General features: G+C 47.4%; 1 protein-coding gene across 9 annotated transcripts in view; it reads right to left on the minus strand.

Annotated features, from left to right (window-relative positions):
* Positions 1–25,565, minus strand: part of ARHGEF7 (Rho guanine nucleotide exchange factor 7) — a 151,054-nt gene that overhangs the window by 90,363 nt on the left and 35,126 nt on the right. For all 9 annotated transcript variants that reach the window (XM_004423175.3, XM_014781870.2, XM_087435840.1 and 6 more), the window contains one exon: positions 2,201–2,285. In XM_004423175.3, the coding sequence (XP_004423232.2) occupies positions 2,201–2,285 (85 nt within the window). The remainder of the gene's footprint in view (positions 1–2,200; positions 2,286–25,565) is intronic.

The raw sequence follows: 25,565 nt of genomic DNA on the forward strand, positions 1-25,565 counted from the left end.
CCATCACACTGACTACAAAAACAAAAATTAAGAACAAGGAGCCAGCAAATATAAAAGAAAAAGTTCTTTCCATCTGAGAAGGCTCACTCGTACTGTATAAAAGCTGAAGGGAAAAGCACCAAGTTTATTTCATAACTTCCAAATAAACGTCTTGATAAAGAACAGTGCGACATATTTTACATCCAATATGGATCCAATGATATTGAGACTACAGGAGAAACACTTCTGCGTAAGATGAGGGTAAAAACGATGGTAACACGTGCCCAAGAGATATGTGACCCTGGCCTCTTTCCGTCTCCATTATTACTTGTCAATCACAGCACCGCCACCGTGATCACTGAAGACCACAGGACCGAGCATGCGCATCCGAGACCTGCTCATCGCCCCTCCCTCCTCCTGTCTTCTGACCACTTCTCTACTAACTGGCATCTGCACTTAAACTGCAGGGAGACAATGCATGTCGAGTGAAAGTAAAGGTGTCATCTTTTCTCCCTGTGAGCAGCCTCCAGAGAAGAATTCAGTGGAAGCAGAGACGTCAAATTAAGAACCATGTGCAGATTTTACCCATCTATGCTACTCTTGTCCCTGTCTGCCACAGAGACCTGTATCAGTTACAGGCCACCTCATATAAAACTTTGAGGCACAGATGGTTATTAAAGTAGCCTGCAGACAGGGACCCCGTGCGGCAGGAAAAGTGCCACCGCCACACTCTGCGCACGCTCTCACATACTAGTTCTTGGGTTAAATCCAGTGATCTAAAGGTTTCCAGCCCTGTATAGCCTTGCCGTCACATAACGGATTTTATTCCTTCTTATCTGTTTGTTCACATGAAAGCTCTCATTTTTACCACAGGGATAAAGAAGGCAGCTTCATTATCTAACTGATGACCTTTATAAAATGCCACAAACACTCTTACCTGCAAAACATCATTAAGTGCTGAGACGATGAGAACTATTTAAATCTGTCTTTATATCCCCCTTCACTTTTCCATCCCTTTCTCTCTCCCTCCTCCTGAATTTAGATCCTCACAGACTTTCCTATGACTGGCTAACTTAGCATATTCCCCACATGCTTTCACCTCAACAGTCTGAGTTTTCAACTTTAAACCTCAGAAGTCAAGCTATGAAAACACAGCCACATGGAAAGCCCTGCCTGGGGATGGCAGGCGGCAGGAGGCTGTGCAAGCAGCACTCCCACCACATGCAGGCAGTGGGCAGTGCCTGCACAGCCGTCCCAGCAAACAAGTGCTGAGGGGGCACCGGGACGGTCCCTAAGCACAGAGGACCCCCGAGCAGGGACCCTAGCCCAAAGTGTCCTGACTCAGGTTCCCCCCACACAGTGAGGTGATTACACCCCATATGAAGGGCCAGGACAAAAATGAGAAGAGACCCTGACAAAAGAAACAAGAGGTTTCTGATCAAAAGAGACATATCAAGGTCTAACTTTCCCCTGTAAAACTGAAACTAAAATCTGTAAAGGTAAACAGAAAAACAAAAACGACTTTAAAAGAAAAGAGCCACTAAGCACTTATTTTGGATACACACAGCTCTCCAAGATAGAACTTCTTGGGGCTCGCAAGACAGGCCTCCTCCCTCAGAGGAGTCTGCACAGACCCTCTCCTGTCCTCAGTGCGGCCTGGGAGCCCACAGAGGAGCACACTGTGTCCCCACCCTCTCCACTGAGGTATGACTGGGGCTCTGAACACTGCAGACTGCGTACCCTGGGTGCCCTCACAGACTTCAGGAAACCTAGCCCAAGTGGGAGTTCACTTTAGAGGCCAATTCTCTGGCCACTCCCTTGTCACGGTCATACCTCAAAACAGTCACCAGCTCTGCTCACTGGATATAAGCTTTAATCAGCATAAACTTAATAAAAATCCAGAAAAAGGTGCTTTTAGCTCCAAGACAGCCCATGAGTCGGCCCACGTGAATGAGACATTTCTCCTCTGCCATACTTTCAGGTAGAAATTTCTCTGCCCACAGGAAGGAAAACACCTGATATCCACCAGAGGACCTAAAGGGGAAGATGCTTTTCTAATAATAAATATATATCATAGCAAATGTGACTATCAAAAATCTAATGCAATAGAAGCTTATTTTTTAAATTCAGTAATGCTCATTTTCCCTTGCTAACAGAAAAGCCAAGATTTTCACCTTTTTGTCTTCCCACCCCCTCAAGTTCAGTAGAAAAACAGTCTTACCTGCTGTTACTTTATTTAGAGTCACTAAGGAACTCAGGACCTTGTTAAAATTCTGCCCCTGATACAAGTCATTTGCATCAAACGTCTGAAAGGAAAAATTAAACAAGCAAAATTAGTAGAGCCTTATCTTGGGTGCAGGATAAACAAAGTTCTTGCAGCAATGAGAGGACCCTGTGTAGGATTCACAGATGAATCCTAAAGATGCGGCACAACCTGCGAGAGCGGGACCAGTGAGCTCGGCTTCCGGTCTGGGGGTGGGAGGTCCAATCAGAATCCCCTTATCAAGGCACAGCACCAGCTCCCCGCCCTGCTCCACCCTCCTTGTACCCGGGGTGGGAGCCCTCCCAGGTTAGGGAGCCGAAGCTGCTGGCACTCAGTGAATGCTGGGGTGGCTTCGCAATCCTCTCCTCAGATTACGGCAGAGGCGGCAGGGCAGGCCCACTCCAGATTTCCCCTCCTATCACAGGCAATTCCAAAGCTAACAGCAGAAGAAGAGAGAAGTGGACATCAGGGTAGATATGAGCGTAAAAGGCAGGGAAGACAGAAGACGCTAATTCCAGAGGGGGACACCTCCACCCTCACGGCAGAGCACTAAAGCCAGACCAGGACTATCTGGTGTGCACCTCCTCCCATGCTGGCCGCCTAGAGACCTGGGGACATGACGGAGTCAGTTCCAGCAGCTGCACACACTCATGTGCACATACACACGAGACCTGAAAGATAAAGACCATCAGCTTGCCTAGACACGTTATAGGTAGTCCACAATGGGTGTGTACACACATTAAAACACACAAAGATCTCATTCCCAAATATTGTCTGAAGACTACATATAGCTTTTGATCACCAAATAACCCCCACAAAAGAAATTTTAATAGTCAAATCATCTACAACTCTGTGTCAGAAAAATTATGAAAAAATTTCTTTCAGAGATGCAAATAACAGAAAGACATATTTAGATACCAAAACGTAAATTATGTTAACATACTTCAAAGTTTCTCCCACTGGGGCAAAAATCAACAAACATGACCAGTCATCCCAGGAACAAGCATCAGCAGAGGAGGGCCCCGACTTCCTCTCCAGTTGCCTACCATCTCTCCCCTCATTCAGTCAGTTCCTCCACCTCGCAGGGCCTGCCAGGAACCCCCCTCCTTCCTGCCCCCCGGCCCCCACCCCCTTTCCTGGCTAACTCTTCTTACTCATCTGACTTCTCCCCGCTCACCTCCCCCACCAGGTCCCCCAGCACATTTACCACAATGACAATTTTATATTCGATGTAGGCATGCCATCTTGGACTATAAAATCTACAAAAGCCAATTTTCCAACACCCAACGTCTAGCAAAATGGCCAGCACACAGTAAAAACTCAAATGTTTGCTGAATGGACAAACGCACAAATCCATCCACCCTCTACCCTGTGGTGCTAAATGTCACTGTGACATTCACGTAAAGAGCAGCTAAGAAGAACCATTCCAAATCTCAATAATTATTTCTATCTTCCTCAAAAATCATCTTCAATTAATGGTCTTCTGCCTTTAATTTCTGAAACAATAAGAATTGTCATGAGGTATGTTTATTTAAACATGAACAAACAAGAAAAGAGAAAATCCAGAAGTTGAAAAACTTCAAGAAAGAAGGCCATCAAACAAATCACTGAGTCAACAGGACTGAAAACAGCTCACTTTTCCAAAAGCTGGAAGAGGAAACTAAATGGAGCCACAGGACTTAGATGTGCCTACAGCTGAGCGTTCTGTGTATAGTTACTGATGCCATTTCTCACACAGCTCAAGTACAAAATAAAGCTGATTTCATGGTGCCAGATCCTTCCTGTAAAAAACGCTCCCCCTTAGAACAGAGTCTTTAGAATCATCTCATAATACAGAATTTTATTTGTTGTGATATCTATTAAGAAAAAATTCCAAGTCAAATGAGAGCATTTTCTAGCCTGATGTACCCACCTACAATTTTTAATGGGTTAGTTGCGTTTTTTTTTTTTAAAGAATTAGAAGTATTAACCACAGTAGGCCTCAGCTTCCTTTTATGTAGACAGTGAAAGTTCCCTTACTCGTAAAACGCTGGAGGAGGTGATCTGCACGTCCTTCAGCTCTAAAGTTCTAATTCTAGAGCTTGGAAAATTAAAACCGGGGTATTCTACAAAAAGAAATATACATAAAAATGTCTACTAACCTTCATTGTGGTAAGGCAGCGAGTCACAAAACCCAGAAAAACAGGATGTTGAATACTGAAGTTTCCTGTTATTCCAGAACTATATATCTTTCTTACTTGGATACCAGGAAGCGTCTGGTTGGCTGGAACTGCCCACCAATGGGCTTCAACGTGATGTCAGAACTTAAGTGAATTCACATATACACCACATTTCTTAACAGGAAACTACACAATAGGATAAGACAAACACTTGCCACTGAGAGGAAAAAAATGCATATTCTGAGTCAAAATGTTCTGACTCAAGTGCTTCTCCAGAGAAAAATAATAGACAATTTCCTGAAATAGGAATCTATTCAACAAAGAGCAAAACCAGAAAAATCAGAGTACAGAGAAAGTTTGTACTACGAAAACAAGAGAAAAGTGTCCTTAGAACTTTTATACAACTATCTCTAGGAAAATACGTGTGTACATGAGAATAACCAGGACATTTAGCACACCAAATTGTCCCCTGGGGCACTCAAAGCGCCTGCCCCACCTCGTGGCCTAACCACTGGTGCTCTAGGAGCAGCACACTCCCACCCTCAGCTGGAGCAGGGAGCAGAGGACGGAAGGAAGCAGACACCGTGGTCTCTGTCCCGATGGTGGCGTCTGGAGCAGTGGCTCTCAGGAAGTGCGCATTAGGATCTCCCGGAACTTGAGAAAACGACGACACAAGCCAAGTCCCACACCAGTTAAACTAGAATCTCTAAGGGAGGGACTCAGAATCAAAATGTTAACACTCTCCAGGGGATTCAGTGCAGCTGAGGGTGAGAAGCACCTTCCTGGAGAGATGAGGAAGGTGTGGAGAATCCTCTCCGGAGCACCCATGAGCGTCCCTTATAAGCAGAGAGAGGGAACACTCAATATCCCACAGATCTTTTACATTTAAGTGAATTAAATGCGCAGAACAATCCAATATTCTCAAAATAAAATTGTCCTACCAGTTGTTTACCAAAAAACTCATAAAATTGTCCTACCAGTTGTTCACCAAAAAACTCATAATATTAAATTTATTATTTATAGTTTATTTGTGATGTTTCACTTTCAATAGAAATAACACTACATGACGAAATACAACAAACAGCTAACCATATAGACACCAGGATAGAAGAGACCCACAGTATTCCAAGGAGGACATAAAAATACTTCCTACAAGGTCTCTGTTGTCTCTCATAAAGCGAGGAGAGGCTGGGCTGAACTAGCACAACACGGCGTGTGGTGGGAAGGAGACAGTACGGTTCTGTGAGAAGGGCAGATAACCCTTCTGAACTTGAAGGCTGCCCCCTACTTGTTACAGCCTTACACGATTCACTGAAGCCCTCTGGGCCTCAGGTTTCTGGTCCTTAAAATGGGAATGAGGAACAGATAAGATACTGACCGTGACAATGACGATGATAGGAAGCAAGATAGCGTGCAAATGCCTCACACGTCCAAAAAGCAAAGCAACAAGATTACAAATTACTCTGAACCTTGCACACCAAGCCTCAAGTTCTCCTATACAAACGGACCTATCAAAAACCACGTTCTGCCAAGGAAAACTGCTGTTTCCTAAAATACAAAACAACTACCAAGAGGAAAAAGCTTCCTCAGTGACCGAAGGTGCTCACGAAAGAGAACACCTTAGAGACAGTCCAGAGAAGGAACCACACACCTCCACAGCACACGCCCCACAGTGCACACACCACACACCACTTCAGCACACATCATACACTGCACACTTGCACTGTTACTACAGCGCATACTACACCACACACTATACCAGGCCCTCAGCACACTGCACACACCGCACACACACATCACTTCAGCACACATCACGCACTGCACACTTGCACTGCTACCACAGCGCATACCACACTGCACACGCCGCACACGCACACCACTTCAGCACACATCACACACTGCACACCTGCACTGCTACTACAGCACATACCACACCATGCACTGCACCAGCCCCTCGGCACACTGCACACGCCACACACCACTTCAGCACACATCACGCACTGCACACTTGCGCTGCTACCACAGCTGCACCAGGCCCTCGGGCACCACCCTTCACGGATCTACATCAGCAAGATGCCAGCTGACACTCTATTGGGAGATCACCTTACTTCATCAAAACGCTGAAGTTCCCATCCAGAACCTGCACCTAGAAGCTGCTTCTGACACAGACCCCTGCCCCCAGGCTCACCTCTCAGCCGCACCGTGTGGACTCTTTCGCCACCCGAGGCCCATGAGGGGAAACCCAGAAGGCAGCACGAGAGGAGGAGGACAGCCCCCCACCAGCCTGCACTCGGGTCTGCTCACGGCTGCGGTGAGCTGTGCCTGCTGCCCATCACCAAAACAGCTACCCATTTGGGAACACTTCCACACACTGTCACTCCTGCGCTGTCTGCCCGACATTGAACCACCCGTTGCCTTTACACCATTAACTCTCAGAGTGGGAATCGTGGTCGACTTCATCTGAGCCCATTTTCAGTACAGTGTAACAATCACAAAATCCAAGCTGCGCTGCCGGCAGCTGCCCCCAGCGGGGAAGGAAGACACGTGAGCACAGGCCAGCTGAGGGCCTACCCGCCCCTGAGCGGTGGCCCCTATGGACAGGTCACTGCACAGCCAAGGCACCATTTTCCTCACCTGAGAAGGAAGAGAAACTCAACCGGCTGACCTTCAAGGGCACCTCCAGGCCCAAAACTCAAGGACGCCTCTGATATAGTGTGCTGTTTAAAGAATGACTGCCGACTTCGGGCAAGGGAGAGCGAGGTTAAGGACAGCTGGCAGAAGAGAAGGTCTGGGGGAGTGAAAGTGAGCGGGGGGAGGTTCAGAAGCTGGCCTTCCTGACATCCCTCCATAAAGGCGGGAGGAGGAAAAAACGGGGGAAATGAGTTACCGCTCACAAAAGCTGAGTTAGGCATTCCTCTGTACTAGAGCTGCACTAAGTTCCAGAGAAAGGACGCTCCAGGACCGGATGACTGGGGGAGGGACACGAGAAACTGCTGCCAGGGCCGCACGACAAGTAGACCACCAGGCTCATGCTGGTCAGCACTCCCCCAGAGAGGAAACTTCTGGAGGCCTCGCAGGACCCCTGTCCCACCCAGCAGGCAAGAGAGGTGCACACCCAAGCCATGGCCTGTCCTCAGAAGAGACCAGGGCTGCGGAAACCCCTAGCATCCTGGCCCTGTGCCAGATGCCACGACCACAGGAAGGTTCGGTGTGGTCTCGAGGAGGACAGAAAGCACCTGCCACAAGACTTCAGAAAGGGCTTCCCAAAGGAGGTGACAACTGTGTGTGGTCCCAGCAGATGTGCAGACACTCGGCTGCAAACAAAGGGAGAGAGAGAAGGCGCACCGTCTGGATCAGAAGGACACAGTTTAGCCCAAGAGGCGCTGCATCCCCATCTGTCCAGCAGAGGCCCAGAGCAACCAGCTCCTCAGAGCACCCACACCCACCCTAACCACTACACCCCAGAAAATCCTGTCAGTGACACATCACTGGAAGGGCTAAAACTGACCGTCAAGGACTCGGCAATCTGGCCAGACTCAGCATCCCAGCCTTAACTTTTGCTAGTCCTCTAAAAATATTCTGACAGAGATCTCATTTATATGGTTACACTTAATATCAAGCTTAGTTCCTGAACTAACCCTGAAATAAGGAGGCTCGCCTGTACATGAGGAAGATGGGGCTGTGTCACACACACCAACCACCTGTCACCAGTGCCCACCTGGCAAGGCAATGCCGTCAAGGTGACCCCTGTGTGCACACGTGAGAGCTCCCCAATGTGTAAACCTCTAGCCAGAGAGGGGATGTCTTTGTTTTAGCAGAAAGAGCCACAGTGGTTTTCAGGAAAGCCTTAACCAACAGAACACTGTTATAAAACAAAGAGATTTCAAAGGCACAAGTTATAAGAGCTGACGCTGATCCAATTTTCACATTCATCACACTATTTTCCAACTTCCTTTGTCTCTCTAACTCAAGGTCACTGCAGCTGACTGTGTCACTGCTCTCTTCCATCCACTCCCCTCCCTGGAAAAGGGGTGTGTGTCCCCACCCACTGCCACACCTTCCCATGGGCTCCAGCCAATGACATGTGAGCACACGTGACAGGCACCAGCTCTGAGCAGGAACGATGCACGCAGGCCCCAAGCAGAAGCTTTAGGAGCCCTTGGGTGTGTCCGCCAAGCTCCCTTCTCCTTTAAATTGAGAACAGCAGGGCCCAAAGTGGGGCCAGTTCCATCCTGGATCCTGGAATACAGACAACACTTGGAGCAGAGCTAACACACAACCCGTAGGATAAACCGCTGGCGCTGTAAACCACAGAGATGTGGGGCTGTCGAAGAACACATCATCATCCAGCAAGAGCCGGCAACACATCCATATTCCGCATTTTCCCCCACAGAACTTATTCTTGAAAGGGAGGGAAGACATCTCCAAAACACAACAAAGAAAAAAGTATAGTGTAGCAGTTAGGTCATTTAGACTCAGACCATTTTAACACTAAATGGTAGAAGTAGCCTCTTAGCTGGCTGAGAGGGACACAAAATTCTCTGCTATTCAAAATAAGAAAGACTGCTCCCAACAAAGTATTATTGCTCCATAGCAAACAAGGTTTCCCCTTCCTTCTCAAATTCTGAACACAGTAATCACATAACTGCTAAAGGTTGCTGCTTTACAGAAATCTCCAAGAAGAAAAGACACACAAATGTCTGCAAGCTAGCCCTGAAAGAGCTCTTTCCTTCTCAGAAGACTTCCTCTCACGTCCCCACTGATCGATAACCCTCTCCAGGTGGCCACTGAGCTGCCAAGGCAGGGTCAGGAGAAGGACAGCCACCAGGACAGCTCCCCTTTAACCCCTAGATGCCTGTATTAGCTATCCACCTCTACAGACAAATCACTCTAAAACTCAGAGGCTTGCACCACAAACAGTGACTACCTCGCAGGTTCTGTGAGGCAGGAGTTCAGGCAGCTTGGCTGGGGGAATGTGGCTCAGCGTGGAGGCCACAAGGAGTCAGCCACCAGTCTGAAGGCTTCCCTGGGGCTGAGGGTGGGTGAGGAATGGCTCCCCCCATGGCTGTTGGGAGGAAGCCTGTCCCTCGTGTCTTCACAGCATGGACAATGCCCCAGACAGAGTGATCCAAGAGCACGAGCGGGAAGGAAGCCCCGGTGCCTGCAATCTCAGGACCTACTTGGGGAGCACGCCACATTCTGTTCGTGGGAGTGGAGTCCTCAGTGCAGCCCACTCAAGGGACGGGGCCACAGCCCTGCCTTTAAGGAGGGAGGAGTGTCCAAAAACGTGAGGACAGTGCTTGGAAACACCAGTGTGCCCACCCACTACGGGAGTCCTACGCTTCCCTCTGTGAACCGAGCGACCACACCTCCTAACTGAACACATCAGATATTACAGCCGTCTGGGAGTGCTGACATACCTGACGAAGACGTGGGCCGGGGTTCCCCAAGGTAACCAGAAGATGCCTAACCTTAGTGAGACCTGGAAGGCTCCCCCTGCCCCAACATTCGTGAGTGTGCCTTACCTTGGCTTCCAAATTCACAGACGGTATTGGAAATCAGGAGTATCTTCCATAAAATGAAATTAAAAAACAAACTTTAATCACAAAATAGATTGCATTATACGTCACATAATGAAAATCCTGTTAATCAGGAATCTTTCAACTGCAAGCAAGTGAAACCCAATTCAAACTGACTTAAACAAAAATAGAAATTATTAGTTTGCACAACTACCAAGTCAAAGATGGTAAGAGCCACAAACACAGAAATTAGAAGTCTTAGGCCGTCTCTCTACTCTGCTTTCCTCAGTGTGGGCCGAAGTTTCAGGAACGGAAAGTCCTTCCTTGTGAGAACCTGACTGCCAGCAGCCTCAGGCCACAGCCAACAAGCCCACCACCTCAGCCACGTCTCCAACCACACGGCTGGTGCCACAGGGCAGCAGGAGAGCTGTGCAAGTCCCCGACGATAACGTGCACAGCCTTCTGGCACACCTGCACACGCGTGTGACTCACAACACGGAAGGTAAGGCGGCCCGCACAGCACCGTGGATAACCAGATGCGACAACGGGATCCACACAGGACACCCTCTGCCATCACAACTGCTTTCACACACACCCCCCAAGTCTCATCAACAACCGTAGGAACCGGCCTGATCTCAGAGACCCAGACATCACCAACCACACGGACTCCGAGCCACCCTGCCCGCCCCCCCATACAAGAGCAGAAGTGGTGACTCACACCTAAGTGAGGACAGTGCTGATGACACCCCCAGGTATACCCAAAAAGAAAACAGCAGGGAATATGGAGAAGTAGTCTTCTTTCCACCACCTCAATACTAACGGAGAGACCCCTACAACGTAAGGCCGACTAAGCACCTTCTCAGCTCATGCAGCTTTAACATTCCAAATGCAGCGAGCCACGTCCGCTCTTCCAATGAGTTTATGAGGAAGCTATTTTTGACGCAATAAATTGTTACTTTTGGCACAGTTCTGGAGTGTGGTTCGCAAAGTTTAAAAATATAATTTGGTCCTATCACATTGTCAAATGGAATTTGTGATTTTAGAACAAGATGAGTAAAAATGAATCTTAAATAAGTTGTGCTATTTAAGTTTAATGCAAATGGTCCATATTGTTGGAGATCTGTGAAAACAGATCCAGCAGTGAATTTTGCCTTCTCGGCCTCTGCAGATTTTTCACTTAATTCCACCCACTCCTACATCCCAGGGACAAAATTCAAGTTTGATGATGGATTCTATCAATACACAGCACTTTCACCCAACATGCCCCCAATTTCTTTCAGTTTAAAATGAGAGTTAAATCATATTCAATTTTGTAGATTCCACTGTATCAACACCCAAAACACGAGGACAGGGACCACCTATACAAAAAAGAAATACCAGCGAAGTATTTTAGGTGCAGTTTCCAGGAAGGGCTAGGGGGGACAGAGTCCTGAAGAGAGAGGCAAGATGACTGATGCAATAAAGCGTCGGTGAGCCTCGTGCTCCGTGAAGGAGCAAATGTCACAAACAGAAATTGCCAGGGAGGCCAGAGCACTGCCAGGCAGGGAAGAAGAGGGACGTACCATCCACTGAGGCCCCTGGGTGCCACACTGCAGACTTTGTGCCAATCTTATTTTACAAATGGGAAAAACCGGCTCCAAAAGACCGTGTTTAAAGAGGAGACCAAAGATTTGAAGCAGATCAGTTGCTGTGTTGCCTCCAGCCACGGCTTGTGGGGGGAGGTCACCAGGCGAGAAGTAGGGATGGATGCGTGCACATGCATGCGCACACACACAGGTCCACAGCAGGCGGGGCAGCACCCACGGAGGAGGGGTGCTCTCAGACACAGCCGGCACAGGACCCACCAGTCTACACGGGCCCCTAGTCCATCTCCCAGCACCAGTGAGGCACGCCTGCAAAGAAGAGCCCCACCATCACCAAAGAAGGGTCTGGGCAGACACACGACACCTGCTCGGGCTAACCAGAAGTTAGGTGCTAACACTTAGAGCCAGAAAGGCAATGAGTACCTTGCATTAACTTTAAAACTCAGAGCAAATAGTTACAAAACTCGAACTTCAAGAAATGTTTCAAGATGGCAAATTGCAAACACACCTTACCTCCCATCCCTCCCTTCGGTTCCACCGAAATGACAGAAAAAAAAGGCTTTAAAAAATAATAATAAAGAAATCCATTGCAGTGCTATAAGTGGGGGGGGAGGGGGCATGAACACTAGGTAAGGCTTTAGGGAATTCTAGAGAACAGGAAGTACACGGGATCTGAATGACCAAGAAGTGTTCTAAACGGCAGATGTACGGGGCCTGGGGGAGCACGCGGTGAGTCCTCCAACACCAAGACAGGAGAGCAGTGCCTGCTGAACCACAGCACAGCGGCCCCTTCCTCCAGGAGAGGAGTCCAAGCACCCGCACTCCCTCTAAGGAAAGCCGGCTGCCTACACTGGATTCCTAACATGAGTGTCAAACTAGAGTGCTACTAGACCCACGTAACAGACACAGGGGAAGAAACAGGATAGGCGATTCTACCCAACATGAAATATCCTGAGAGCTCTACCACCACAATCCAGCCTAGGCTGCCTCCTAGCTGGAGTAGGGCGTGGAAAATGGGGTGCACCCATCCCTCCGCCCTGCTCATGGAGATCATCAGACCCTTCCCCATCGAGTTCCCCCCGCCTGCTCCCAGCCACACCCCTACAGCAAAACCGTCCCAGGCCAGTCTCCCTCCGACCTACACGGCTGTACATTCACGTCAGCTACTGGGCTTTTATTCACAAACAGGAATAGGAACCAACAGATAGAACAGTAAAGAGAACAACTGACTTCTGGCCCCAACAAAATGGAGCAGACACCTCTCCTACTCCTCCTGTGAGCACAGCTAAAAGCCCTGGACACTACATAAAGAACAAATGTAAGACGACTTAGGACTTAGAGTGTTGGAGAGGAGAGGCAGACTGGCTAAGGGCTTCAGGACTGAGAAACAACGGGGCAGAGGGTTCTGTGGGTTTTCCTTTTGCTTCAAATGCCCCAGACTGGGTGCTGGAGAAAACTGCAGCCCAGACACACCAACGGGCACAGACGAAAGCCCCAAGAAAAGCCTGCCCTCTGGCCAGAGCACCGGGAAAGGGGTAGCCCAGCGGACAAGAAACTTCTAGACAGTAACTGCCCCACCTACCAAACACATGCACGGCTATAACAAAGTGGCCCCGCTCCGCCCTGCCCACAGGCCCTGTGGAGTCACACTGAGTTCCTCATCTCTCACAAAGGAGTGACATCTAAGATAATAAATCAAGAAATACAGGTTTCTGGTATATTATTTAGATTTATAAAAGTAACTACTGAAAAATTAGGAACCACCAAACAGTGCAATTAGTAAAAATTGGGATAAAGAAGGGTTGCCAGGGAACTGGGAGGCAGGGCGAGTGTGCTAAGCCCTTCCCTTCTAGGGGGATCTAAATGAAGGAAGCTGTAGAGGGACAGAGAGGAGAAAGCAGATTAGAAGAGGATTTTATAGGTAAAAACCCAAAGGGCTTCGTAAAGACGAGCTATTACAGTGATCAAATGAGAAAGCACAAGTACATGTAAACTACTCAATGTTATGCAAATGTAACTTTGACTAGACATGAAAAGCTCAAAGGAAGTGTGAGTGATCAGGAAAAACAGCAGACGGTGCTCGACATGAGACTTGAGGGTAGACGCCGTCCAAACATCCAGATAGAGATGTTCAGACAGTTTCAGAGGCAAATAAAGCCAAGAAAAAAATAAGCTTAAGACCAAATATTTTCAGGAAGAACATCCATTTTTTAAAAAATTAGGGTCCATTACCTCTATCTAAATGCCATAAAATGCGATATCTCTGCCTATCCTTCTCTATTTAATTTCTAGTTTCCAGTATATGGACACTGCACACTTATTTCAAAATAAGTACCATTTAATAAAGTTTGCTAGCATGGACACAACGACATAGTGTGACTACAATGTGACGGCTGGCACGCTGCTCCCTAGAACTTTTTACTATTTATTGGTCTTAGTTCTACCTTGTAGGGCTATATTTGAGTCCTAAGTGCTGGGTCCAATTTCTCTTAACTTTAAAAAAAAAAAATGCTTTCTAAAATGTTTGGACACTTGTCTACGCTGAGCATCAATTCCCTTCCATGTCTATTATAATATCCAAGATAACACTAAAACCTTCCCCCAAAGTTCAAGGTTATCACATACCCCAAGAAGTTAGGACCAGAATGCCACAATTCAGATTCCCCTTTAACTCCTCTTAAGACGGCTCATCAGATGCAGAACATTTTGTTGGTTCAACTCAACCATCAATTTGAGAAGCCCAGAGGCCAACCAGGAAGCAGCAGCAGGCTTTACCCACACAGGTGTCTGTCCACCCACCTTTTTACGCCTGGCCATCTAGGGGGTCCTTTCTCTCTAAATCTCAAACCCATGTCACTGTCCCTCTTGCAGGACTTACAGCCACTGCGCTGTATCCCAGTTACGTGTACTCGTTTCTCACACTACACAACGCTCCCTGATGCTTCCAGCGGAGACATCCTGTGCATCTGTGCGTTCCCTCAGGGCAAGGACCAGGCTCAAGAAATGTCCTCATAAACTGTGTGCAGACTAACATCACCTGGAGAAACACTTCCTTCTCCACACACAATGAAATACAGACTTGTTCTTCCATTTTTTAGAACACTTTCTATCCAATAAAATGCTCTGACAAAGGCTCTCACAATCTCAACCTATCTGAACAGTGTAGCAGTCTTCCTGGGAATGCTCCCAGTGATATCTGAAATTACCTTCTCCTCCTCCAGGGGCCAGATCTAAACTACGCTTCCAACAAGATGCCAAAAGACAGGAAGAAGTTTCCAGATCTCTCTTGGCAAAAACACATCAAATATGAAGTTGGAACCACATGAAACTCTTACTACACAAACTTTCCATCCCCTAAGCTTCCTTGTCCTGGTCCTTCAAACATCTCCATTTGCTTGATGTTCTTCAAATTCCTGACAATGATCCATAACAAAAAATGCATTTTAGATTATAACCAGTACACACACACACACAATCCATACAGTTGTTGTGCAATATGAATTTTTAATAAATTCACTGCTAAGTAAGAGATAAACAATTAGCAAATGCAACAAGGCTAGAATTTACTCAAGCTTTAAATAAAGTTACTAATGATCCATTGGTTCTAATTTCTTTTTTTTCCAGGTTATAAATCCTTTATTATACTGAATGGCTTTAACTGAGTTATTCATCACACCCAAAATGATGGGGGATAGATAGAAGACTAACATTTTGCAATTAAACATCCTAAATCTTAAGTAAATTCCCTCTCAGTTGCATGGTGTGGTTTATTTATATCTATATTAACATGTTTATTAAGAATTCTAAATAGATGAACGCTATGGACATCACATTGCAGTTCCCTGAAAAGACCAAATGCCCAAGCACCCATAATCTTCCCTCAGCCCTCTTCCCTTTTACACAGCTTCCAACAACTGTACTGCCGCCATCCCCTTGCTGCAGCTGATCGTTAATCCTAAATTCAGAATTTCTGGAATCTCCATAAACCTGGATTCAAATACCAACTCTGTCAGTAAATATTAGAGACCGGCGTCTTACTCAACCTCTCTACATCTCCATGTACCCGAGCTAACTGCCTCTACCTCACAACACTGCCTTGTGGCTGTTCTGGTCCTTACGAGCCACTCAGCAAGCAGTCGCTATTACTATTAAGCTGCCGGTATGCAGTTTTAAAAGTTATTATTAACCCACCAGCTGGGAGAAAATATTTGCAAAACATACATCTGACAAGGGGTTAATCTCCATAATATATAAAGAACTCACACAACTGAACAACAAAAAAACAAACAACCCGATCAGAAAATGGGCAGAGGAAATGAACACACACTTCTCCAAAGAAGATATACAGATGGCCAATAGGCACATGAAAAGATGTTCAACATCACTAATCACGAGGGAAATGCAATCAAAACAACACTAACATATCACCTCACGCCCATTAGAATGGCTATAATCACCAAGACAAAAAACAACAAATGTTGGAAAGGATGTGGAGAAACAGGAACCCTCACACGCAGCTGGTGGGAATGCAAACTGGTGCAGCCTCTATGGGAAACGGTATGGTGATTCCTCAAAGAATTAAAAATAGAGATGCCCTATGATCCAGCTATCCCATTACTGGGAATCTATCCAATGAACCTGAAATCAACAATCCAAAGAGGCTTATGAACCCCTATGTTCATTGCAGCATTATTCACTACAGCCAAGAAGTGGAAGCAACCTAAGTGTCCCTCAACTGACGACTGGATCAAGAAGATGTGGGGGGTGTGTGTGTGTGTGTGTGTGTGTGTATATATATATATATATATATATATACACATACACAATGGAATACTACTCAGCCATAAAAAAAGACAAAATTGTCTCATCTGCAACAACATGGATGGGCCTGGAGGGTATTATGTTAAGTGAAGTAAGCCAGAAAGAGAAAGACAAACACTTTCTGGAATATAAACCAACACATGGACAGAGAAAACTGTATTGTGGTTACCAGGGGCAATGGGGGTAGGTGGTGGGCACAAGGGGTGAAGGGAGACATATATATGGTGATGGACAAACAAAAATGTACAACCCAAAATTTCACAATGTTATAAACTATTAAAACATCAATTAAAAAAAAGTTATTATTACATTTCTACCTCTTCTGTATTTCTATCATTTCTTCTTATCCATACAATGGAAAATGTCCTATCTGTATTTGTTCCTTCCTCTTCAGTTAACTTTTTTTCTATTCACAGCTGAAGTTCACGTGGATAAAATTCAGCTCATGGCTTCAGTATGAGTCAGAGACCAACCTGCTGCTTGATGACGGAAGGCATGTACAATGGTAACACCAAGCTCAGAAGGGGACGGCTAAGTTCACAAATGACACCATATAATCTTCGGATTCTGGAAAGCAGAGGTAACATCTTCTCCTCTTCTACATGCCAAAATGCACACAACTTTCTAGCTTAGATGCCCAACATCACCCTCGAAGGTGGTGTTGGTCCAGAGCCTGAGGTCCTAAAGGCAGCCTCATGCCAAAAGGCCCCACTACCATCTGGCTACTACCACGAGAATAAGTAACTCAGGAAGGATCATCAGGGGATGCGAGGAGCATCAGGTGAAAAGTTTTGGGGCACAACCCCAAAGATTATGTACTAAGTACAAAGGAAAAAGACATCTTTACAAGAGAGGAACCTGGTGAACGTCACATTAGCCAAGTGATGGAACTTAGCGCAGCACTATGGAGTGTGTCACCTGATATGACCTAAGAGAATACAGAACATCACTTGCCTAAAATATTTAACCTGAATCACAGCCTGTCCAGACTATGCGACACTCTATACAGCAATAACCCTGGATTCTTCAAAAACGTCAAAGTCATAAACAACAAAGGTAGAGGAAGTGTTCTGGAAACTAAAGAAACTAACAAGACATGACAAACCAAATGCAATGCATGACCCTTGTCTGGAGCCTACATTTAAAAAAAAAAAAAAAAGAAAAGCTAGAAAGGTCACTTGGAGAACCCTGGGGAAATCTGACGATGGACTGTATCTGAGATAGTATTACTAGGACGATGTAAAATGTCTTGGGTGTGCCGACAGCACGTGGTTATGGAGAATGTTCTCATTTTAAAGAGGGACATGCTGAGTATTCAGAGGCAAGTATCATCAGGTCTACCATAGGTTTAAACAGTGAGCAAAATAAAACTGTGTTTAAACCCTCGGAGAGAGAACAAAGGGGCAAAGTGTCTACACGGCGATCTGAGTGAAGGCACAGGGTGTTTACGCCAGTCTTCCAATCTTTGTGTTTGTTTTCAATTTTTCAAAATAAAGAAGGGAGGGCGGATTATGAGGCTCTCTCCAGCATCCCCTCACCGCCCTTGCCTCTCTTCTATGTAGAAAATGATAACGTTTCACTCATCACCCACAGACCTTTCCCATAAACAAGGACTCCCAACAAACAATCCTGAGAGGCCCCACGTCCCTTGAAGATGTCAACTGCCACCACGCGAATCTCCCTGAAATTCCCAGCACAGCTGGGCTGGCCTGGTTTCGCAATGAGAAGGCAGGAGAAAAATGTACTTTCGTCTCTGCCTTTCCTAAGGACGGGATTCTGGGCTCCTCTGCAAGCATGGGAAAATCATGTGGTTCCCTCTCCCAGGCAGATCTCTCCTGACCTCGCCAAACCCTAATTTAAAGGACCCAGCTGGGTCAGCTTTAAACACCAAACTAATTAAATCAGAAACCCTCCCAGGAGACCCTGGAACCAGTATTTTAAAAGCTCCACTCTGCAACCCAAATGGATACCACCCGACCTAACCTACAAGTCTTCCCTGGAGAGCAAGTGTACACACTCCAGGAGCCTCAGAGTCAAGTGGGAAATATTAACAGACACAGGAAGGAATAGCACATCACTTCTCAACCTAAGGACAGTTAGCATCTCTAAACTATCAGAGAAAACAGCTAACATACACTAATATAAATTAGGTCAGAAATATATATTCTGGCTGGAAAGTTATTTTTCAAAATGTACTAAATGCAGATTTCACATCTAAATATGGTCTGAAAGGCCTCAGGTTTTGTTTTACTTTGTAATTATCCACTGGGAATCTGTCCTCAGGCTGGTTTCCAGGACTTAAAGGAACTCCTCAGGGATGCAAACTGCTTCAGAGCAAGTACCTGTCAGGAAAAAGGGGGATTCCCCTTCCTATGAGACCAATGGGGACTTTCTTGATTTGTTTTTAAAAGAAAATAGAAAAGTGATGACTAGAAGATATTCAAAGAAGCCTGTTTTTACTAGAGTTAAAAAAGGTGGGAAACAGAGAGAGGAATGAGGTCAAAAGGCACGACACTAAGTGGCTAGAATTTCCTACGGACAGAGAAACAGGCAGTCACACTATCTCAGAATTCTCAAGACCACACATGCATGAGAGTTCCAGATTCACGCTGTTCCCATTCAGCTGTCATGACAGACACTGTTTCATTTTTCTGTGAAAAAGGTCTTACTGGAAAAACATAGACCCTATCAATAAAGCACTTTCCCCACCAACTGGCCAACGGTAGACTCCTTGTTCAATTACAAAATGAAAAACGCACACATGACCTAATATATTCAAGATAATGCACGTTTCATACACAGAAACATACTTCTTTCCCCCACTCTGGTTCAACGCTGAGGCGTCTGAGGCTAGTGAGAGACCTTCCCAGCGACACCCCAGATGCCCGTGTGGTCAGCTGAGCAGCAGCACCTAAAGTGGCAGCTGCAAGCCACTGCAGGCTGTGGAGAGTCTAGCACAGGGCAGGCCCGCCCTCCTCCTCAGTGGGCAGGGCCCTCCTTACCCTCCACCTGATATGAATGCAACATATCCAACACCTGACACATCTCACCTCGATCAGATGCCTCTGCCTGAGCTGTTTCTAAAACCACCCATGGGCTATGACCAGTTTGCAACAGGGGAAAGAATCTGGGCTCCTTCAGAGTAGAGGGACAGAAGGGTGATCACAGCATCACACGTGGGTTCCTTCAATACACACTCACCCACCCTTTCCCAGGCTCTCCTATGGTTTCCCACAGTGAGGACAGAGGAAATTTCCTGTCCTGTGTAAGGAGTCAGAGAAAGCTCTGGACATTCTGCTGACACCTCACCCCCAACAAAGGCCTGAGGAAAGAGAAAGAGGCTCCAGAGAGCTGCTGCTCTCTGCAGAACATCCTCAGTTTATCTTAGCCCAAAGCTGCAGAAATTTGCCAAGTTTTCTAACCAGGCTCAAGGTCCTTTATGATTCTGAAACCCTATGGCGGTAAATAGGTCCCAGAGCCTTCCTATAAAGCAGAACCGCCAGGCCCCAGGCCGGCTCCCACTGAGCTCCGCCAGAGGGAAGCCAGCAGCCAGAGAGCCAGGACCACAACGACTCGTCAGGCTCCACGGCGCGGCGAGCTGCTGTCCTCTCAAGCGGACCCTCATTCATCAGGATCAGCAGCCACCTACTTAATAAAATGAGGAAAAAAGGCTATGTGTTCAGTTATGCTTTAGCTGGAAGTAGTTCAAGAAGCACGGCCCCGAAAAAAGGAGTAAAACGTACAAACTTAAGGAGCGATGAGAAAGAAGAGTCAAGGGCTGGGAGATGGGGAGAAAAGCCTCAGCGGAGAGAGAACAGACGGCATCTACAGACACGCTGAGCCCCTTGCACTGGTCTGGGTGGGGTACCCCACGGAGTTTTCACCAATTCAACAAATAGCTACTTAGTGCCTACTAAGTGAGAGACTGCAAAAACCCGAACATCAAAGACACAGAATCTGCCCTTGAGGAGATTACAAGCAGGCCAGGGAGACACAAGTACAAGCAATGACACTGTTGAAAGTGCCAGAGACAGAGGCAAATGACAAAAGCCCTCTGGAAGACCTTGGAAGTGGCAGTGGAGATGAGGTTAGTGGGCTTGAAAGAGGAGAACCATGCAGATGGACACCTCAAGAAGGGGCTCCGGGCGCAGAGACAGGACGGGCACTGGGAATGGCCCCCACAGTAGACAGAGGCAGGACTCTCAGCCCCACTCCCCGTGTGAACCTGGCCCCACAACTCACTAGCTGAGGGACTGCGGCTGTGTTCTTGAACCTCTCTAGCCCAGTTTCTCATCTAAAATGAGAGTCGTTACAAGGTTGAAACGACTTAATATTTGTGAAGCCGCTAGAACAGCACCTAGCCCAGAACACATGCCAGTATGTGTAAAATGAGCCAATTAACAAATACTGCCTAGGACATCTCAAATAGTTCAACATGCCTGGACCAGAAAGCCCAAGAGCACAGGGGAAGGGACGGGAGAAGTGGGCAGGGGTCAAGTCATGAGAAGGCCCACCCACTCTGGCGAGGCTCCTGGACACCACCCTCTGAATGATGGGACTCAGTGACAGATGGCAGGCTGGCAGGACACTGCGCTGGAGGCCACACAGGCCATCCCACAGGTGGCAGCACTGTGGGAGGAGACAGGAGAGAAGGAGGAGACACACAGCAGGTGGAATCAACAGCAAAGTAAAAACCAAGGGAACGAGTCAAGTGCTGCAAGTTTGCTTCTGGAGTAAGGAGAAAGCCTCCGAGTATACTTCTTTTCTTTTTGTTAAGCTACCTAGATGTATTACTTGAATAAAAAGAAGTTTCAAATGCAACCCAACAACGTGCCCTTGGCTTCCCCTAAGCTTGTTTACCTCCAGCCCAGAGACAGTATTTTTGCCAACTCTCCCACAACAAGACCACAGGACCTATTTCACACCGTGCGTAGTTGCGATTTTCTGATGGTGACAAGGATCTACCTATGGTGGCATTTAATGAATGCCGTGGATCTACCTGAGGAATGAACCAACCATAACTCAGGTACATCAGCTCTGTCAGGAAATGGGTGACATCACAGGGAGCGCTCATGAGGCCACAACGTTACAGGACAACCGAGCTGTCCTGAATTCATCTGTCCTAGAGGCTGACACTTCTTCAGCAGCTGGCCGTGGCCAAGACCATCCTTCCTGCAAAAGAACAGTCCATTCCCGTGAAGCACACCTGAATGACACATCAGACCACTGTAATGAGCTACAAAAGATGGACCCAACAACCTTTTAAACGTGTAACCTGAACATAAAGCTGAGCACTAACAGATTAAACTTTATCACCATCCATCTATCATATCCTTCCTTGGTCTCATGCATTCAACAAACACTGAAACTGAACACCTCCTACATGGCAGCCCTGGGGAAACGAGCACAAACAAGACCCAGTGTATCTATAGTGCCCTCAAAGTTCACAGTCCAGGGGGAAGGGCAGTGTGGGCGCACACGCACGCGCACACACACACACAGAGCCCTGGAGAAGGGGACACCTAATTCAGCCTCATGAGAACCAGGAAAGGCCTCCGGAAACAGGAGGTCTGAGAAAGGAGAAGGTGCTTGCAGCAGTGCAACCAGTTGTGCGCGAGCCTGAAGTTGACAGCCAGCCCAGGCGGCATCCCACCAAGGAATCTCAACTACCTCCACTGCGGCATGTCCAACACACCCGACTCCAGCGGGCTCCCCAACTCAACAGCAATGGCTTCTCTTGCTCAGCCCAGACCCTCGTCCTCCCCGACTCTGCTTTCACACCCCCACCTGCTCCATACGTCAATCATCTCTACCTTCCAGATCAAACCAGAATCCACCCCTCCTGCCACTGATGCTGTCCTCACTGTGGGTCAAGCACCACTGCATCTTTAGGTCTTCCTGCTTTTGCCCTTGACACCCGCGGTTTATACTCAAAACAGCGGCCAAAATGATTCCACTGAGGCTCCCGTGAGATCACCTTGCCAGTCTGCTCCAGTGGCCCCATCATCACTCAGAGGACATGCCAAGGTCCTTGGATGACCTACAAGGCCCTCTCCATGATCTGGCCTGACAATGCCGTGGCCGCATTTCCCACTCTCTCCTCACTTCCAGGGAGCCTGGGTTTCATCCTGAGACACTGGGTAAAATCGGAGTTGGCAGGAAAACAACAAAAACCAGATTTGTGTTTGAGGGAAACTAGACTGGAGAAGGATAAGAGAAGAAGAGAGATCACTCCGGGGCCGCTGCAGTAATCCGGGCAAGGGATGCTGGCAGCTGGCACGACAGCGGGATTAGGGAGAGCGAGGCAGAGATCCAGGGTATCAAGCAGGCCAAAGGAATGCGATGCAGCCATTGACTAGAAGGAGAGGTGAGGAAAAGTTTCGAGAAGGGGTCCAACTGCCAGAGGCTTTCATGGAGGCCGGCCTAGCCTGTCTCTCAGGCCGCCCCACCACCACTGCTCTCCTCAGTCCCCGTCCCACCCTCAACCTATGGAGTACCCCTCTCCCCTACCTCGTCAGCCAGGCAAACTTGAGGAGACTCAGCGACAACTAACTTCTGGCTGGTCTCATGGGAACGTGTGCCGAGCAGAGTGCACTTACCCCCAGGTCTCTGTCTGCTCTAAAACAGGAGTCGAGGCCAAGCTGACCTCTTACATCCCCTCCCGCTCCGGCACCTCACGGGCACAAAGCCCTCAGCTGTGCTGCTGCTGCTGAAGACCCTTCGTCCTGCCTCTACCTGGGCTACAGCGAGTTGGCTCAGCAGACTGTAGCCAATGAAAGCCCACTTGACAGTTACCTGCCAAGAGGACGTGGACGGGTGCGTGCAAGACTGCTCCCTGAGCCTTGGGGTGGGGGCAGCGAGACATGAGTGACATTCTCACTTTAGGTGAAAACCGAACTGCGTTTTCACGGTGGCAAAAAAGCCTCGCTATTTTACTGCCCTCATTAAGTGATGCCAGTACTTGCAAAATAACTAGTTGAGATACGAGTTAGACAACTCTCAGGTGAGCCTGACTGACCAGCTGCATTGAACAACTTACAGAGGCTGCCCAAGGCGGCCTGGCAGGTGGACCTGAGGTATCTGTGTCCCACATCAATGGCCTAAAAAGGGAGATCATAATCACGGGCTAAGCCCTGTTACTAAACTGGGAGCTGGTCAAGGAGGTAGAAGTTTCACTTAATACTACAAAATCTTGGCTCTGTAGGCACCTTCCAAGTGTCTGGCCCGATGCCCAGCCTCTAGCTAAGTCCCCTTGGTGGAGGCACTGGAAGGGTCAGACACCAAGTGAGGAGGACACGCCCTCCAATTCCTCCAAAAGGCTCTTCCTCCCCCTCCACCCCACAGCTCCCTGACTGGGAAATGCAAGCTGGCTCCCGCTTCCCACTCTCTTATTATCCCAACACTGGAGGATGGCTTTCTCAAAAGAATCCTCTAGAAACACAAAACCCTAGGTCTATTACCTCCTGCCATTATTACTGACACCCAAGTGGAACGATGGCTGCCTTGGAAGTGAGGTCAACTTTTAGTGCACAAGAGGTGACAGGATCCTGACTTGGCAGCAGAGCAGCACTCACAGTGCTGTCTCCCAGCAGGGGGTGGACGTGGACTCAGACCCCGCACTGCGTCTCACTCTCACTCCTCCACCTCCTCTTGCCTGGGGCCAGGGACAGTTTCTGAGGCTCACCCAGCCTGCTGGGACTCTACCCTTACCAACACGACAAACAAGAGGAGCTGAAAATATGTGAGCCACCATCACATTTCCCCTTTTACACTTAAATCCAACCTACTCTATTCCTGTGTCTCTTGGGGAAGTTCCTTAGGGACCTCACTGCCCAGGCGGCCTCTGATGAGGCTGACGGTGCAGCTCTGGGCCTGGGGCAGTGCCCTTCTTCCCAGGGCCTTCGTTTTCTAATCAGGGTGGGCACAATAATGATACGACCTAATAAGAGTTGCTTACACACTGAGTTAATACACGTTTTAGAACAGGGTCCAACATATAATAAGCGCTCAGAAAATGCTGCTTAATCTTGTTACCCACTGTACACCTCTAAGAACACCACCACCAAGCTGGACCAACTACACAATTTGCATGCTCCAGCACAAACTGAAAATGCAGAGCTCCTTGTTCAAAAATTCTTAAGAATTTCAGATGGCAACAGCAGAGTATTAAACCAAGTACAAGGCCCAGAGTGACTACACAGGTTGCACGCCCATAAAGCCAGCCCTGCCACCAGCTAAGTTCTCTGCGAACTCACCTATGGTCCTTGCCAGGAGTCAGTCTGACAGCACTGCCTTGTCACCATTAACTAGCTCAGCTGCCTCCACGCCAGGCAACAGCCTACTGGGAAGAGCCCCATCTGTGGAGCTACCGAACCCTGGTGCTCTCATGTGCTGGGCTGGGGCCTGGGGCATCTCACCCACCTCAAGCCTCAATCTCCTCACCTGCAGAATGGGGAATGCCATCTTCTGCGCAGGGCACTTGGGAGGATTAAACAAAATGGGACATAAGAAAGGCCTAGGCACACAATCTGTACTCAACAAGCGTCAGTCCCATTTCATTTCAAAGACAACTATTTCTCCAGCCTCTTAAGTGATCTAGATTTTCATTGTCCAACGTGCAAGCCACTCGCGCAGGGCTGCTGAGCACTTGAAATGTGGCTGACCAGAGTGAGATAAGCTGTGAGTGTGACAAATACACACCAGATTTTAAAGACTCAATGTGAAAAAACAAAGTAAAAATCTCATTCATATTTTTCTACTAACTACATGTTGAAATAACATTATAGTTACACTGGGTTAAATATAGAATGTACCATCAAAATTAATTTCACGTTTCTTTTTACTTTTTTAATGTAGTTACTAGAAAATTTAAAATTACAAATGTGGCTCACATTATATTTCTATTGGACAGCGCTGATCTAGACAATGAGACACCCCAAAGATCTGGAATGGAGGGGAAGATCTAGTTATCTACAGTGGAAAAGCAGCCTGGATACAGAGATGACTAACTGCTCACCCTACAAGACAGTTTAGCAAAGCACTAATATACAGGACAGAGGTCAACTTTGACGCTATTTGCCAGGAAAAATTAAAATACAATTACAATATCTAAGCAGAATTTTACATTCTTTGCTTTTAAGTATCTACAAGATGTTCTGAGAATCGTCACTCATTTCATCTCCTAAATGACTCTTTTTTAATTATTTAATTTATCTCAACTTCCTTAAAAGGCAAGTTCTGG

This window comes from Ceratotherium simum, chromosome 10 (genome assembly GCF_057802395.1).
Source record: "Ceratotherium simum simum isolate JZ-2026a chromosome 10, ASM5780239v1, whole genome shotgun sequence".
NCBI classification, from domain to species: Eukaryota; Metazoa; Chordata; class Mammalia; order Perissodactyla; family Rhinocerotidae; genus Ceratotherium; species Ceratotherium simum.